At 32.9% G+C, this 16135-nt stretch overlaps 2 protein-coding genes across 2 annotated transcripts; both read left to right on the forward strand.

The window, feature by feature from the left end:
- Window positions 1-484: 484 nt before the first annotated feature.
- Window positions 485-6885, forward strand: msrb2 (methionine sulfoxide reductase B2). The gene is made up of 5 exons (XM_053487998.1): window positions 485-626; window positions 2299-2396; window positions 2768-2844; window positions 4816-4963; window positions 5903-6885. The coding sequence occupies exons 1-5, from the start codon at window positions 515-517 to the stop codon at window positions 6005-6007; spliced, it is 540 nt and encodes a 179-aa protein (XP_053343973.1). The 5' UTR covers window positions 485-514; the 3' UTR covers window positions 6008-6885.
- Window positions 6886-8651: 1766 nt separating this feature from the next.
- Window positions 8652-15320, forward strand: c8g (complement component 8, gamma polypeptide). The gene is made up of 7 exons (XM_053487732.1): window positions 8652-8934; window positions 9148-9293; window positions 12527-12597; window positions 14484-14591; window positions 14738-14839; window positions 14912-14947; window positions 15200-15320. Exons 1-7 carry the CDS (start codon window positions 8770-8772, stop codon window positions 15208-15210), a joined length of 639 nt encoding a protein of 212 aa, XP_053343707.1. The 5' UTR covers window positions 8652-8769; the 3' UTR covers window positions 15211-15320.
- The last annotated feature ends 815 nt before the right edge of the window (window positions 15321-16135 follow it).

Below are 16135 nucleotides of genomic sequence, written 5' to 3' on the forward strand. Positions count from 1 at the left end.
AAAAAGTATTTGCCATGTAGAATGGCAGAATTATTATAATTATTATAATAATAATTATTATTACAGTATTATTATTTACATTTTTATTACTTACTTTTATTCATGTCAAGCATTATTATTGACATATTGTGCAACACCTTCAGTAGATCAGTTTTAAAGTCACATTTATGGGAAGTTGTTGTTTATATAGGTTACCAAGATATGAAGTCAAACATCATTAAAACTAAAAGAGATAAAAGATAAAACAACAACTAATCGCTGTTAATTATTAATGAAAGTGACAAGTTTAGACCTCAGAAGTTCAGTTTCATCACATGGATGCAAACCGCTGTTAGTTTTCATCAACTTTGACCTACACACATTATCAGCTATAAACTAGGTTTTGACCATTGGTTGCTGGACGAGGGAGGGAATGTAGGTCAACTAACAGTGAAAGCTCAAGTCAATTCCTCTGCGTTCAATTCAATGAGTGTTTATTCAGGTCTGGTCCGGTGTAGTGTCTTTGCATGGAAACATGGCACATCTCCTGGTGCGGCTTTCTTCTGTACTTTACAACAGAACCTTCATTAAGAAGGCTGTGTCGAAGAGCCGGGCTCTTCTGTACCGACCATTGAGCACAGGAACACGTAAGTAACATTTATTATTGTTTAATAATATTGTTTTTTCCAAAAATAAAAAAAGGTCTTTTTGTTACTTGAAATATTTTGCAGTACATGCTTAAATAGTCTATAATTTGCAGTACTGTTTAAAGTAGTTGTCTCACCGACCATAATGACTCTGTAAAGTCTACAAAATGAAGGTGTAATTGTGAGCAATGTCCATGTCCTCATAACCTGAAAATGTCCTCAAAGACACTTAGAGCAGGACGAATGAGCTGTGATAGAAAATGCACATGATTATCCAAAGAACAAAGTCAATTTCACTGACAACTGTTTACTGCTATACATCAAGTTTAAAAATGAATGCTATTTAATCTGGTATTACTTATCAAGATACTTTATGCATAACGTTTCTTTTATGTAATAATTCCTTTTTGTTGTCATTAGAAGAGGTGACCCAGGCACATCGTTTAAGCCATGATGCATCCTGGCAATAACAGAATATAAAGGGATGTATAGGTGTTTTATATGTTATAATCATATTTTTGTTAGATGGATATTTTTTAGGTCTGTACACTATAGGCTCCTTAGTGTAAAACACTGCTTTAGTAATTCTGCAGCTTGTACTTTCTTGTCACTTAACCATTGAATTTATTGTGATGTGCAGCACAATTTCTGTCAAAAAATAGTTTTTTTAAATGACCCTAGAGGGGTAGCGGCCAAAAGGCACTTTCATTAACTTTTTAATAATTTTTTTTTTTATAAAATGTCATTTTAGGATTGAAGCTTTGAAACAGTTTGCAGGAAGTCAAAGTGTAACCTTTGGAACCACGGTGGTTTGGCTGTTTTAAAAAAACACAAACAAGGAAGCTCCATATAAAAGTGAAAAATTATGAGGCAGGCTAACGGTATTGTGTCATCAATTATAAAAGCTTATTACATATCAGAACAAAAATTTAGAACATTTAAAAAAAAAGTTGCAGGCATGTAGGGAACAAATGTTTGCCATATATAATCTGGTACAAAGCAGCTAAAGTCCCAAAAGGTTTAAAGTTATCTTGTGCACACAAATTATTATCTGTTATGTGAACAAATTATGTTTTGCATGTAGGGGTATGTTGCATGCTCAACGATATATTTATATATTTTGTATAGTATATTTGTAAACATGAAGGCTTTCATAGCTTTATTTGAACTTTGCCTTGATCTGTGTGCACGCAAGATAATTTCACAAGGCAACTTGTATGCACAAGATAAATACTTATTTCTACAAAACACTTATTTGTGTGCACAAGATTTTTAAATCATTTTAAAATCCTTTTGGTGTATTGGTTTTATTGGCTTCTTAATATGGACTTTTGATGAGGGTAAAAGTGTCCAAAATTTCATAAATTGACATATTTGGTGTTTTTTTGAAGAATAAAACAAAATATGAATTTAAAAAAATATATATTTATAAGTTAACAGTTGAAAACTTTTATATTTCTATAAATCAATCAATTGACTTAGATGTTTTTTTTTCTTTAATACATAGGCTTCCCTGTTTACAAGATAATAAATCAAATTTATTATATTTCATTTTAAAGGATTTTTTTTCATAAAGATGCAGTTTCATATAACCTCAAGAGTTACAGCATGCTACAGTATATACCCCACTTAATCAAAAGTACATTAATAAATTAGCTCCTGTTTTTTGCAGATCTTTTTTCTTTGACACGTTATGATGAGTGTGTGGACTGGAAGAAGAAACTAACTCCAGAACAGTATGTAGTCACTAGAGAGAAAGGCACTGAGGTGGTAAGTGTGTGTTAAATACCTACTGACCTTCGTATCAGTCAAAAGTTTGAACCCAAGTTTGGATTTATTTTCGAATTCTAGAAAAATGCTGATTAGACTATAAAATAATGCACATGGCATTAGGTTATTAAGTAACAACAACAACAACAACAACAACAACAGTTAGTTGACATTTGAAGACCAATTAACAAACAGCACCTCAGATTAGAGCCGTTACAAATGCTATATCAATTTCATCAATGTTTTTCTAATGTAGAAATAAATACAAAAATTGGAAAGACCATGAAGTTAAAAGGTATTTAAATTTTTTTTGACTAATATTGTAAATGGGCCATTTTAGTTGAAATCTTTTGTTTTGGCTTTTCTCCTAGCCGTTCAGTGGAATCTATTTAAACCATAATGATGTAGGCATGTACCACTGTGTTTGCTGCGATACACCAATTTTCAGGTAACACAGATCAGAATCATTCATATTCATTCATATAAAATTTTATATATACGTATATACTAAACTGCACTTTTTAGTTATTAACTTAATATATCTGGTAAACTGGATGATTCCTTAATTGCAGTTGCAGGTAATGGAAAAATGTCCAGGAAACATTTGAATACATGCAATTCACAAACAGAATATTAAAGGCTTAGGCAAACCAAGCAGACCTAATCAAAAACCATGAATGAGAACCCTGACACAACGGCTTAGTAGGTCAGCAACAAAAAAAAGGCTAAGCAGATACTTCACAAACAATGAGTGTATTAAGTCAGATTATAAGGGTGAGCGGCTATTGAGTCCAGATGTACACTATATGGACAAAAGTATGTGGACTGTTAATTAAACCTGTTAATTATTGAATTCAGGTGTTTCAATCAGGTTCCTTATCCGCAGTGAGGGGCAATCTATCTTAGTGCTTCAGCATACCAAGACATCTTGGACAGTGCTATGCTTCCAAGTTTGTGGCAGGAGTTTGTTTAAGGCACTTTTATATACCAACATGACTGTGCCCGGTGCACAAAGCAAGGACTATAGAGACATAATTTGATGAGTTCGGTGTGGGAGAACTTGACTGGCCTCACAGAGCCCTGACCTCAACTCCCATCGAGCACTTTTGGGATTAACTGAAATAGAAACTGTCCAAAATTAGTGCCCGACCTCATAAATGCTCTACAGAGTGAATGGGCATGAATTTCTAGTAAAACTCAGAAATCTTGTGGGCAGCCCTTTAAGAAGAGCGGAAGCTGTTACAGCTGCAAAAGGGAACCAACTATATTTAGGTACAGTATATGTATGTGGATACAATGTCATTGTAGGTTTGGCCAAATACTTTTGTCCATATAGTGTATGTGATCTGTGTTCTGGTGACTGTAAACATGACATTCAGTAGTTGGATGTTGTAGTCTCTGGTGCATATTTGTACTGTAGATCTTGGCGTGTTCTCATAAAAAGAGTGTGTTGTAGATTCTGGTGTTGTTAAGACATCATTTAGCCCTTGTAACTCTTACTCTTAAATCAATCTAAATTCAAACATCACTTTTAAAATAATTTCTGAACAGGGATTTTGAAAAAAAAAAAAACAGCATTTGACTATAACCTAAAAATAAGTAATTAATTTGAAGTTAAATAAGTAACAATGTTGAATGTATAAATGTTAAGGGTTGGAGCATTGATTTAGCAAATACACAAAATTAGCTTAAATACAGTACCACATGCATATGATATGACTAAGAACATTGTTTAGATTTTTTTAAAATAGAACCTAAAATTGATTATTTATATTAATAAATAAGTTCTCATATTTTACTATTTATTTAATAAGTATAACATAGGTCTCTGCCCAAAAGATGTTCTCTCATATTGGGTCCCATTAGGGCTTGTTTAAGCTCTGGCCAATTAAAAAAAGGAAAATGATGAAAAACATGAAATATTATTTTCTTACTTCTTACTTTCTTTTTGTCAGTGCAATTGGAGACTCATCTGAATGACTAAAAATGACTGAAAAATTAATTTGAAATAAATGAATCCCTCCTTTAAACGAGAAATGATAAAGGGCTAATTTTAATAATTTAATGAGGTTTAGTTAAAAATTATATTTTCTAAGTAACTAGATCATTAGTAGTTTTAAGTTATCTTTCAGTAGCATCCACATGGATCGTTGTGAATATGTTGTTGTGAAATATATTTATACATTTTTACATATCAAGAATTTACCAAACAAGTAACACAGCATTATAAATGAAGACACCAGGCTCAGTGTATATCAGTGTGGCATCCTGGCTCTGTCACAAACAGGAAAATTAATTCCTTCAACAATCACATTAGTTCATTTACACTTATTAAACAGCAACTCTCTAGCTGAGAAATAATCATTACTAAAATTAAGTATGTGAAGTAAGTGAATGTAAGTTCTGTCTGGTCTCACAGCTCTGAATCGAAATACAACTCTGGAACAGGATGGCCATCTTTCTTTGAGGCACATGGCACATGGGAGGGAGATGAGAGTCACGCCAACATTATCCGCAGACCTGATAATTCTTTAGGAAGCGCGGGAACAGAAATTATCTGCAAACAGGCAAGTAACTAAAACAGGGAACTTATTACACCACGTATAACTATAGCACTGACAGGTGTTCAATTAAATTGTTAGGAATGAGACAGCAAAACTAGGACGCTCGTATTGTCATATGGAGTTCAATAAAATTATATAATTGTATAACTATATAGTAACTACCACTAATAAACAATAAAATTTATATACTTTGCATAATAACTTGCCCACATGACATTATTCTATAGCTTTATATCCAGGAATCATGTCCCTATGGTGAAATTCTCTGTTTTAAAAAAAGAAATTGGCTTAAAAATCAATGAATAAAAATGTCTGATGTATACTGAAATGTTAAGAATGTTATTTTGTATTAGATTTTTCTTTCTAAAACATTACTATGTTCACATTTCACATTTTTAATAAAAATAAAAAACAGACTTCATGCCTAATTAAAAACTGAATTGTCAGGATGTCTGTGCAAAAATAAAAATAATGTGCAAAATAAAATTCCTCTGTAATATCCTTTTATATAGGCATAGCAACAAACTTAAAATTTTAGAAATGGCCGTCATATGGAAAGTGAAGAAAAATGAATTTAATAAATTTCATTATTAAGTATGATTTATAAAGTTTATTAGAGAAATTGTTTGTATACTTTATATTATAGCGCAACATAAATTGACATACATAAAACAAAAGGCAACTGTTCAGGGATATATAATTTAGTTAGCAAGTAGATTACATCTCTTAAATTACCATTAAACTGTACAGTATAAGGCAAGAATTTATAGATGCAATTCATCTGCAAAATTCATTATGGATGAAAAATATTTAAGCAAACAAAATGATTACTGATATCTGTAGTGTCATACTGTAAAACTATATTCTTCACCGAATACCTGAACAATGATGCTGTTAATACAAAATTAAATATTATTCTTTTTGTCCTTTCTGTTTCGGCAGTGTGATGCTCATCTTGGTCATGTGTTCGATGATGGCCCAGATCCAACAGGCCAGAGATTCTGCATAAACAGCACAGCTTTAAACTTCAAGCCCAGAAAAGTCTAATTCAAGCTCATACATAAACACATTACCCATTTCCTATCCGGATATGTAAACAGCAAGTGTTTAAACAGAGTCTGAATGACTCTGTGAGAACTGGGTGTCACCTGCTGTATTAGGGTTTTTACTTTACTGGGTCTATAAGAAGTCATTTTAAGACCAAATGCATTCAGGAATGTTCAACATGTTTTACTTCTATTCGTACAGTACATGCCTTTTCTATACCTTTTGGCTAAAAGACCCTGGCATAGCTTTGTGTAGAAAATGGGAAAGTCATTAAGGGCATTAGACATATTATTATTTTTTTCCGACTTTCCAGCATTGCTGTTGACAGACTGGCAAACTTTTATCTCTGCTCCATTACCGATACTTAATGGGCCACAATTCCACAGGGTCATACAAGTTGCCTAAGAATTGCAAAATTAAGCTTAAATATCAACATAACATCTGTGCATTGAACTGTGTGGGGAAAAAATGGCAAAAAATTGAATTACCACCTTGTAATTTTTTTCATGTCTAAGAAAGTAACACAATATCCATCTTTGTTAGAATATGCTTGTGGCCACAGAACATCTGAGGTCTTTTGCACTCTTTTCTGGTTATACAATACATTTGCTTTTTTTATAAACAGTTTCCAAAAGGAATGCAAACATTGAAACAATGTAAGAATCAATATTCACATACTGTAGACTGACCAAATAAAAAGTTGCTGCTACAGAAGAGTCTAATTATTGGGCTATATTGAGCAAAGAAAATATTGGGTTAGGAAACATCAAATGTATTATTAAAACCTGCAACAATTTAGTGGTAAATTGATAACTTTGCGGGAGAAATGTGAAACAAATAATGAATGATCATAATTTGAGATTACTTAAATGCTTTGTAATGATCCATCATAAAAAAGATCAACTGTAGAAATTACAGCTGGATTAAATAATCAAAATATTAATATTTCCACATGCACAATGCCACAATAACTCACAAGATTGGGATTAAACAACTGTGTAGCCATAAGAAAACCATTTATAAGTTAGCTTATCAGTAAAGGGACTTTAAATTGCTAGCGAACATAAAGATTGGACTTTGATGAAATGTGGTCTAATAAGTCCAGATTGACCCTATTCCAGAGTAATAGGCATTTCAGGGTAAGGAGGGAACCACATGAAGTCTCTGGAGGATTTAAGGTTTCTTCAGCTTGTCACATCTACGCTCAGCAAAGTCATGTGGCAATAAAATTAAATCAGCTGACTAAATATAAATATAGTGAATGACCAGGTTATCATATTAATGTATTTTTTCTTTTCTGATAGCATGGGCATTTTCTAAGACTTAAAATGTGAAAGAGCGGCCATGTGATATTTTTTGGGCTAGGCATTGTATATTTCCTACAGTTTCCTCCTATTGTCCAAAACCATGTTCTGTACTTAGAAGAATAAACGTTTCTCCCTATTGTGGTCAGGATTTAGAAACAGTGGATTTAGAGCCAATCATTGAACCAGTGGCCACCATGAAAGAGACTTGTCCCAATCAATTGTTACAACTGATGTTAACCAAGAAAAAACTAACTCGGTTAAATATTAGCCAGACAACCTGAACAAGTTTGCAAGCCTTGCCTCAACTTCCTCATTGGAAATCTGCAACAGGAGTGTGGGGGACAAACCAATTAAAGTGGCACACATGATGCTGGCAACTTGATGAAATGCAAAATATTTATTAAAATATTGTTATATTTATAATATAATAATCATATTATAATATGATCATTATAATATTGCCACCATATTTACGATATTTGCAGTAAAATACAAACTGTTTTTATTGTGTTAGCATACTGTAAGTACTGTTAAAGGAACATTTGAACCTAAAAATTATTTGGTATAATGAAATTTAGCCACTCAAGAACATATCTTTCAAATTCAAATTTTATTTGTCACATACACGGTCATACACAGTACGATATGCAGTGAAATGCTTATACGACCGCCGGTGACCTTAAAAAGAAAATAAAAAACTATATATAAGGAATAAATATTAATAAAAAAATAAATAAAATACCAAGGAAAATAAATGTAACCAGTAAAATAAACAAACTGTACAAATAAGGGCATGTAAAAATATCACAAAATATAAAATATAGGAATATGGGGGGAAATATATATATAAAAAAATTTAAATGTGGCATTAAAATGTTTTAAAGTGTCAAAGTGTCAAAGTGTCATGTGCAATGGCAGATAAACATGTATTGTATAACGTGACTTATGAAAAGTGACATGTGCAATGGCTTCAGATATGTAAATATCTTTATATATTTATATCTATTTACAAATCATGGTATTAGCATATACCCCCCTCCTGCCCTAAGCCTAAGCCCCCCACGTCCCTGAATATAAGATAAAGCGGTATAGACAATGAGTGATGAGTGGTATTAGCATAGTATTTGGTCTAATTTAAATTAAATTAAATTAAAGCCAAGTTATATGCAGTATCTCGTCAGGATAGTTATATTTAGTATATAATAAAAGTGAAAGCAGAATGTCTGAGGTTTAGATCTGGGTTTCAGGGGATAAGGCCTGTTTTTTTTTTTTTTCCAGTAAAGCCATGTTAATGATAAACTCACTGTTTTGTTTGCTATGTGTCAATGCTGGACATCTAAGTTGTGAAACATACAAACACACACAGGCAACAGCAACTACCAAACACTGTAGCGGTGGTTTTAGTGCATATTATAGTGTCATATTATAAATGAAAAGGTGAATAAGCGTGGAGATATGTTGCGTGTGTGCGTCTATTTGTCTCTCGTAATTTTGTTGGGTTTTAGTCTCTGGGAGCCTGTGGATGGAAGACGAACTCGATACAAGCCAAAACCAAAACCCAAACCAGAAAAAAAGCCCATTGAGGAGATCGTCCCAGCTCAAGACATTGATTTCAATAAGGTACTGTTTACAAAATCTGTCATTTTACTGCCTGTATCTTTTGATTTCTAATAGTTTGAAACCAGGTTACATGTGCATATGTGTGTGCAGGTTGAGAAACTTTTTTGAAGTCTGGAGGCTTTAAAATGTTTTTGACTGCATGCCATTAGAAAAAATGCATCTAACATACACCATTAAAGATTTATTTAACTAAACAGATTTTTTTTGTAACAGTTGAGTGGAAAGTGGTATCTGCTAAGCGTAGCTTCAAGATGTAAGTACCTTTTAGAACATGGTTTTAAAGTGGAGGGCACCATCATAACTATGACTGCACCTGACTCACCTAATGCACCAATCCAAGTGAGCACTTTCACCAAACTGTGAGTACCTGCATTATTAGGATTATGATGATGATGATTATTATTATTATTATTATTATTGTTGTTGTTGTTATTATTATTATTATTGTTGTTGTTGTTATTATTATTGTTGTTGTTAATAATAATAATAATAATAATAACAATAATAATAATAATAATAATAATAATAATAATAAAGTTAACAGCACATTTAACAGTAGTTCCAATTGTAATGTATATTAATTTGTTTGTACTAGATTTTTTTACAAAGCTACAAGGTACCGGATTTGTCCTAAATAAACAATACTACATGCTTTTCAGTGGTGTTGTTCCCCATGTGCTACAGGATGATAAGACTAATTATATGCACTACATTGTTTAAAACATTTTTGTCCCATTTGGATCATGAAAACTTTAGGCAGTGCTGATGTGTTGGATTTAATGATGATACACAAGTTTGTGGGTAATCCTCGTCCTCAGTCTCTGATTTGAGACACTGTCCATGCTTTACTAGCTGAAGCTGAACTTAAATGTACAACAATAGCACACTGTAATACTTGTGAGCTTGTAAAGACAACTATAATGCATATTTGTGAGTAAAATAACAATGTTCAGTGATTAAATGATATGGCATTATTATAGGTTTAACTTTTTTCTCTGTGTCTGTCTCCACATTGTGACAAAATGTACAATGATGTCAAAGTGAAGATGTTATTCTGATCATATTTTGCAATATATGAGCATAGATGTGGCCTAGCAATTAATAACAATTAATAATATCTCTAAGATTGTTTTTGTTGGTGTATATGAAATGCATATGAGTTTCTCTCTCTCTTAAATAAATTTCTGTATATAGAAAGTTAGTTAAAGTTTTAAAATTACTTCAGGAGTTAGATCATGTCGTAGTTAATAACACATGTATGACCCTAATGAACCTTTATCAACACGTTTAGCTCCCTTTAGCCTGTTAGCGATATTGCAAGTGTCCAAATTCCTTCCTCAACTGACTGAGTGCAAGGTCCAGAGCATGACCTAAATTGACCTCTATTTCAAGTCTTACTTCATTTTCTTATGCCTTAACAGTGTAGGCTTATGGTTTTTAATGAAAACAACACCCTCAGGGAAAACAAACCAACAGGGCCGGACTGTACTTAGTTTAAAGCAATACAGCATGTATAGTGAATGCATTCACATTTAAGGGCAACGTACTGTAGCAAAGCCTATCTGCCCCTTGACATACTTGTTCGCCAGGTGAGAGATGTGCATTCCATCCCGCCGCTCACTCCTTTTATACCCCTGCCACCATAGTTAATTATTCTGCTATTAAATATATTATTATAATAATTATTATTATTATTATTATTATATATATTATTCCTACTAAAGACTTTACTCCAGGCTTCTACATGTAACTTTCCTGATCCCTTTAGGTTACATGTGCTTAACTTAAGGACTGCATCACCAAATGTTTACAAGCTAGGTAAAGGACAAAATCAATCATTATTCTCATTAATTCTCATTATTATTATCATATTAATCATTATTAGCCAGCAAGTGGCAATCCCATAGTGCTCAATTGTTCACTATTTCATAAGAGTACAGAATGTGAAGATCATATTCAGTCTGTAATCCAGTATTAATACTATCATCCAGTATTAATACTAACAATATAACTAGACAGGTACATTTTCTGATTAAAATGTGAGTGGCGCTTGTGTGGCAAAAACTCAGGCCTGTGGGCCTTTTATAATGACATTCTATGGGATCAGGTGCTAAGTTACTTTAAAGTGGTTGCTACTGAGGGCATGGTATGACAGCTTTACAATGATCCTGAGAGACTATTTGATTGCATGAGTAAAATAAGCCCACCCCCATGTAGCTATGACAATTGGATCCACAGTTAGGTTCAAGTTCCTATTCCTACACTTTCTGTTTCAATGGGGATTACCTGCAACATAATATGTCATTGGGAAATATTTGGGCACCTCTTGCACCCCAGGGGTACAACTTATACCCTCTTGTGGGGTATGTTCTGACACAGCTTGCAAACTTCTTCAAATATGGTAAATTTGATATTTCTACCAAATTCTTGCTCTGTGCTAAAATTTATCAAAATTGTTCTCAATGTTAAGTCTATGGGATTTTTTGGCGGTAAATTGTCCTTGTAAATTACTCCCACCCCTTAGAAAAAGTCATAGCACCCCATTACCAAAAAACTGTACGATTTGACACCTCTTTCATGTGTCTACAACAAACAGTACAAGACTACTTATGCGCCAAAGTTTGTACGGAATAGAAATAAAAGCAACACTAATAATATTTTACCTGTTCATAATAAGTTACTTATAAAGCTTTTGTTCATTATCTGGAATATTGTTAAAGTAATAAAATGAAATAAAATAATAAATCATAAGTGGTGTACCACATTGATGTGACTTTATCATTTTATCATTTTCTTATTACAATACATTCCAATGTCCCCTAGTGTTTTTTTCCTCTTATAACACAGCAGTTTGTCATGAACTATATTTTATAGCAGCTATTAAAAGTTATTAACTTTTTTTTTGTCTTGAAATTAATAAGACAAACAAAAGAACACAGCTTGGGATGGTGCTGAGGTACTGAAACTGCAAAGTTCTCTGTCCTGTAGGTAATCCCACAGTGGAAAATGTATTGATTGTCACAAAGTGTGGACACTGGAGACTTCTTTTATAAATATAAAATAAAATGTAGCCTTATAGAAAATGGCAGGTCAAAAAATCGAATCATTGCTTTCATAAAAATCTATTTGTTCTTTCTTCCTTTTTTCGATCAGTCTAGTTATTGGTAAACTTATTTGGCATGTCCTTCATACAAATCAATGTTATACAGTATATGTAATATAGCAGTTTCTATAAAAGCAATAAAAATAAAATCTGACTTTAATTATTGCTTTGAATCACTGTCAGAGCTGCTGTTAGATTCAAGAATTCACAAAAGCAGCATAAAAAATTATCACTGGGTTCCTTTCTTTTGTGAATATTGGCAGAAACAGAAAGGAATCTTTATGAAATAAACCAGCATAAACTTCAGGCAACCATGAAATGTCTCTGTTCTATGTTTTTAGCTAGAACTTACGAATTACATTACAACTAATACAATTGTTTATTTTAATCAAAAACTGATGTTTTCCATTTTAAAGTCCTAGCTTGAATACAGCATAATCCTAATGGGGTAAGCAGAATACTTTATAAGCTCTTTCTTTCTTTTATTAGCAATTATCAGTGTTGGGAGATCAAACAAAAGTATGAGACCTCACAGAATCTGGGCCGCTTTCTACTTAAAGGTAATGAACTGTGAAGAATTTTTTTTTTTAAAGGGATAGTTTGGCTTTTTTTTAATTAAAATTAAGATGCATGTAATACATGACCTGCGATGGATTGGCCCCCTGTCCAGGGTGTACCCCACCTCGTGTCCTAAGCCTCCTGGGATAGGCTCCAGGTCCCCGTGACCCTGAATACAGGATAAAAGCAGTATAGAAGATGAGTGAGTGATACATCACCATAGGGGTCGGTTGTTATACATTTCTTTGCTCTGCAGACCGGTCATGTGGTTTGTCACCCGGAACCAGAGTAAAATTTAAACGTAATTATTATTATTAAAAAAAACTCTTGTTCCGTGCAAAAATGCATTCCAAAGTTAAGCTGAGGTTCATATGGAACTTTTGTAGTCCCACTGAGCTAAATTGAGTTGGTACCTTTTAAAGTATAAAACTCTTTTTTTTCACCTGAAATAGCTATAGGGCTAAGCAGAAGAAAAGAGTTCAATTTGAGAAATTAGAACTTAATTTTGTGGTTCCATAAAAGCTCCATTTGAGCCTTGAACAAGGGTTTTAGAAATTGACCCTGATTACTTCTAATGTGTAAGTGTTCTGGGTGATGAACTTCACAGTCAGTTTGCAGAGCAGGGAAATTTATAATGACCAAGACCTACTGTAATGTACAGTACTTATATGCACTTCAATTTTCATTTACGACAATTTTGAGAAAAAAAAACAAAATATCAATTTAATAAAGATGCAAGAAGGTTTGAAGCTTCATGTGCATATACAGGTGATTTAATCCTCAACTGCTATACACACCAAAACCTTTTTAAAACATCTAAGGCTTCTAATGCAATATTCCTGGTTAAAAATATTCCTGTTGAGGCGGTTTTCATTCACAGGTTTAACAAGTGTTTAACATGCTCTAGTACTATAAGTCTGAAATTTTACATTAAATTTCATACCATACTGATAATATCAAAGTTATAAGGAAATACAATGAAAACCGATAATTATTATTCAAAGGTGAAATGTTTATCAGAAACACACACTAAAATTCTAGTGGTAAATAGGTATAACATTTTCTAATATTGAATAATAATGTATTTTTAATATGTTAAAATTAGATAATAAACTGTGAAAGTTTTTTCAAGGCAACATTCTGAATCACAATCTAAATTTCATTTCAGTGTGTAACTATTATTTTTTCCACAATTGATGTAAAAAAACAACAACAACATGGTAATTTCTTATACAAAAATGTATATAGTTCAAAAGTCTGGACAAACCTTCTGATTCATTGTTTTTTATTTAATGATTTGTTTTTAACATTATCGTATTATAGTGTTTATACAGTACTGAAGATTGTATGAAACAACTCATATGAAGTTAGGCAATTAACACAACAACAACAGTTAATTCTTATTTTAAGACATGAGTGTCAGCCATTCTGAAACAGTTCTTGCAAGAACAGTATTGTGTTAAGTGCATTTGCAAAATACATCAAGCACCATGATGGAGCTGGCTCTCATGAAGACCTTCCCAGGAAAGCAAGACCAAAAAATAAATATAATTAGGAAAGAGCATTGTTTTAGAAGATGTGTCTAAATTTTTGACTAATGATGTAATTTCATATAATGCAAATTCTATAGTATGTTTTGTTTATTGTTAAAAAGTGTTATGGGATTTGGATAAATAGATGGATGGATGGATGGATGGATGGATGGATGGATGGATGGATGATAGATAGATAGAACATCTTTCTCATCTACAGGACTTGTTGGGGAACAAATGTAAACAAATCAAATCTATATACTGTATCATAACAAATATTCCAATTTTTTATTTCCATTTTTTAAAAATGACATGTTTCATTTGTTGTCTAAATGTTCTTTGTTTCCTTACCATAGCGAAGATACCAGTGAAGAACACTGAGATCATTGTTGTAGAAACAAACTACAATTCTTACGCCATTTTACTTTACAAGCAGATGAACAAGCTCACCATGAAACTTTACGGTAAGTCACAAAGCCCTTTCTACATAAATACCCTGTGTGTTTTACCAATCTGCAAAGGTTAAAAAGGGTTGAAATAGAGCAGGTTATTGTATATTTGTGCGTTATCTAGAATATAAGATCATAATTAAATGTTTGCTGTGCTTAAGGCCGCACCCCTGAGATCGCTGAAAGTATCGTGGATAAATTTGAAGACATTGCAAAAAAACAAGATCTGGGCCTAGATGTTGTTTTCCAGTTTCCTACTTACGGTAAGTGCATTTTCACACTGAATAAAACAAGGTGACTTGAATTGTTTTATTTGAACTTGTTGTCAATTTCAGGATTTTGTCAGTCTGCAGACAAGGAGCACACGCTTGGTAAGAGTAACACTTTTCTGTTATTACCATACCTATGGGGGGGCAGTCAGGTCAAACGTGATGAAGTTTCTCATGAATGAAAGCAGAAAACTGATCGAATTTACAGAAGAATTCAAGCGCATTACGGTGATGAGACTCTTAGTGCTTAGTGCTAGTAGACGTTAAAGGACGAAGAGATTAGTAAGGGAAGATAATGCATGGGGACCAAGTTGCACAGGAAATAAATGCTGCCTCTTGTCTTTTCTGTTCCAGTAATGGCCTGAAGAGCACTGTCTTTGGATATGACGGCTTCATCATACCATAATGCATAAGCACAAGAACCAATCTCAGACGTGGTAGAAATAATAAGCAATAAACTCTGCCATTTCTGTTATTTGTGGTTTGTATTTTTTCACAAAGATAAATGTTGTGGATAAAATGAAAGTATTTTCTTAAATCCTTAGTAATATGGAAATGCTAAGGTTATGAGTTTGACAACAGGTAAACAGATAAGTTGAATCAGCTGTGTAATTTAATATAATGAACACCCCAGGAAAATCACCTCGCTAAACTAGTCTCTTTTTCTGATCTCTGGTAAACTATATGGCCAAAAGTATGTGAATACAAGACCACTAACGCTCAGATATGAATGTGTTGCTGGAGCAAAGTGAGTAATAGTGCGATGGCAAACACCTTCATGAGCAAAAACCTTTTTGGGAACATTTCACACTGGCGAGAGTGTGGCCAAGCGTCGCTTTGTGATGGACAAGAGAGTCAAGTGGGAAAGGATTCACACCTGAAGTGAATGTGGATAATTAGTGACTGTTGATGTGAAAAGGGTTTTATTTCTAATTCTTCTTAAATAATTTAAGTGAAATTCACATGAATGCACACCTTATTGCTGGCTTTTTGAACGTTTTGAAAAGGACAAGAAAAACATCAAATACAACACAGTCTGTTTTTTTTTTATAATTCTGTATTTACAAAAGTTATATATGTACACGTCTTTCAGAATATAGTTATACATAAGATTTTGTCAGAATCATGTGCATCTTTCCTCTACAGGTTTCTAGACATGAGCCCGTGTTCAGTCCACTTAAACATGATTATTCTGTACTTAAAATCTAATTCAGAAGCAGGCAGCCTAGATAGGTAGAATACGGACATCTGTCTACTAAGTTAAGACACGTCACACTGATATGTCATGAT

This window comes from Clarias gariepinus, chromosome 26 (assembly GCF_024256425.1).
Source record: "Clarias gariepinus isolate MV-2021 ecotype Netherlands chromosome 26, CGAR_prim_01v2, whole genome shotgun sequence".
Classification (NCBI taxonomy): domain Eukaryota; kingdom Metazoa; phylum Chordata; class Actinopteri; order Siluriformes; family Clariidae; genus Clarias; species Clarias gariepinus.

What these genes read in the sequence shown, in the direction of transcription:
- msrb2 (XM_053487998.1), top strand. Translation starts at nt 515, where the DNA reads ATGGCACATCTCCTGGTGCGGCTTTCTTCTGTACTTTACAACAGAACC. An exon ending in ACCATTGAGCACAGGAACAC is followed by an intron (nt 627 to 2,298) that starts GTAAGTAACATT and finishes TGTTTTTTGCAG; the next exon opens with ATCTTTTTTCTTTGACACGT. An exon ending in GAGAGAAAGGCACTGAGGTG is followed by an intron (nt 2,397 to 2,767) that starts GTAAGTGTGTGT and finishes CTTTTCTCCTAG; the next exon opens with CCGTTCAGTGGAATCTATTT.
- c8g (XM_053487732.1), top strand. Translation starts at nt 8,770, where the DNA reads ATGTTGCGTGTGTGCGTCTATTTGTCTCTCGTAATTTTGTTGGGTTTT. An exon ending in GGGCCGCTTTCTACTTAAAG is followed by an intron (nt 12,598 to 14,483) that starts GTAATGAACTGT and finishes TCCTTACCATAG; the next exon opens with CGAAGATACCAGTGAAGAAC. An exon ending in GCTCACCATGAAACTTTACG is followed by an intron (nt 14,592 to 14,737) that starts GTAAGTCACAAA and finishes GCTGTGCTTAAG; the next exon opens with GCCGCACCCCTGAGATCGCT.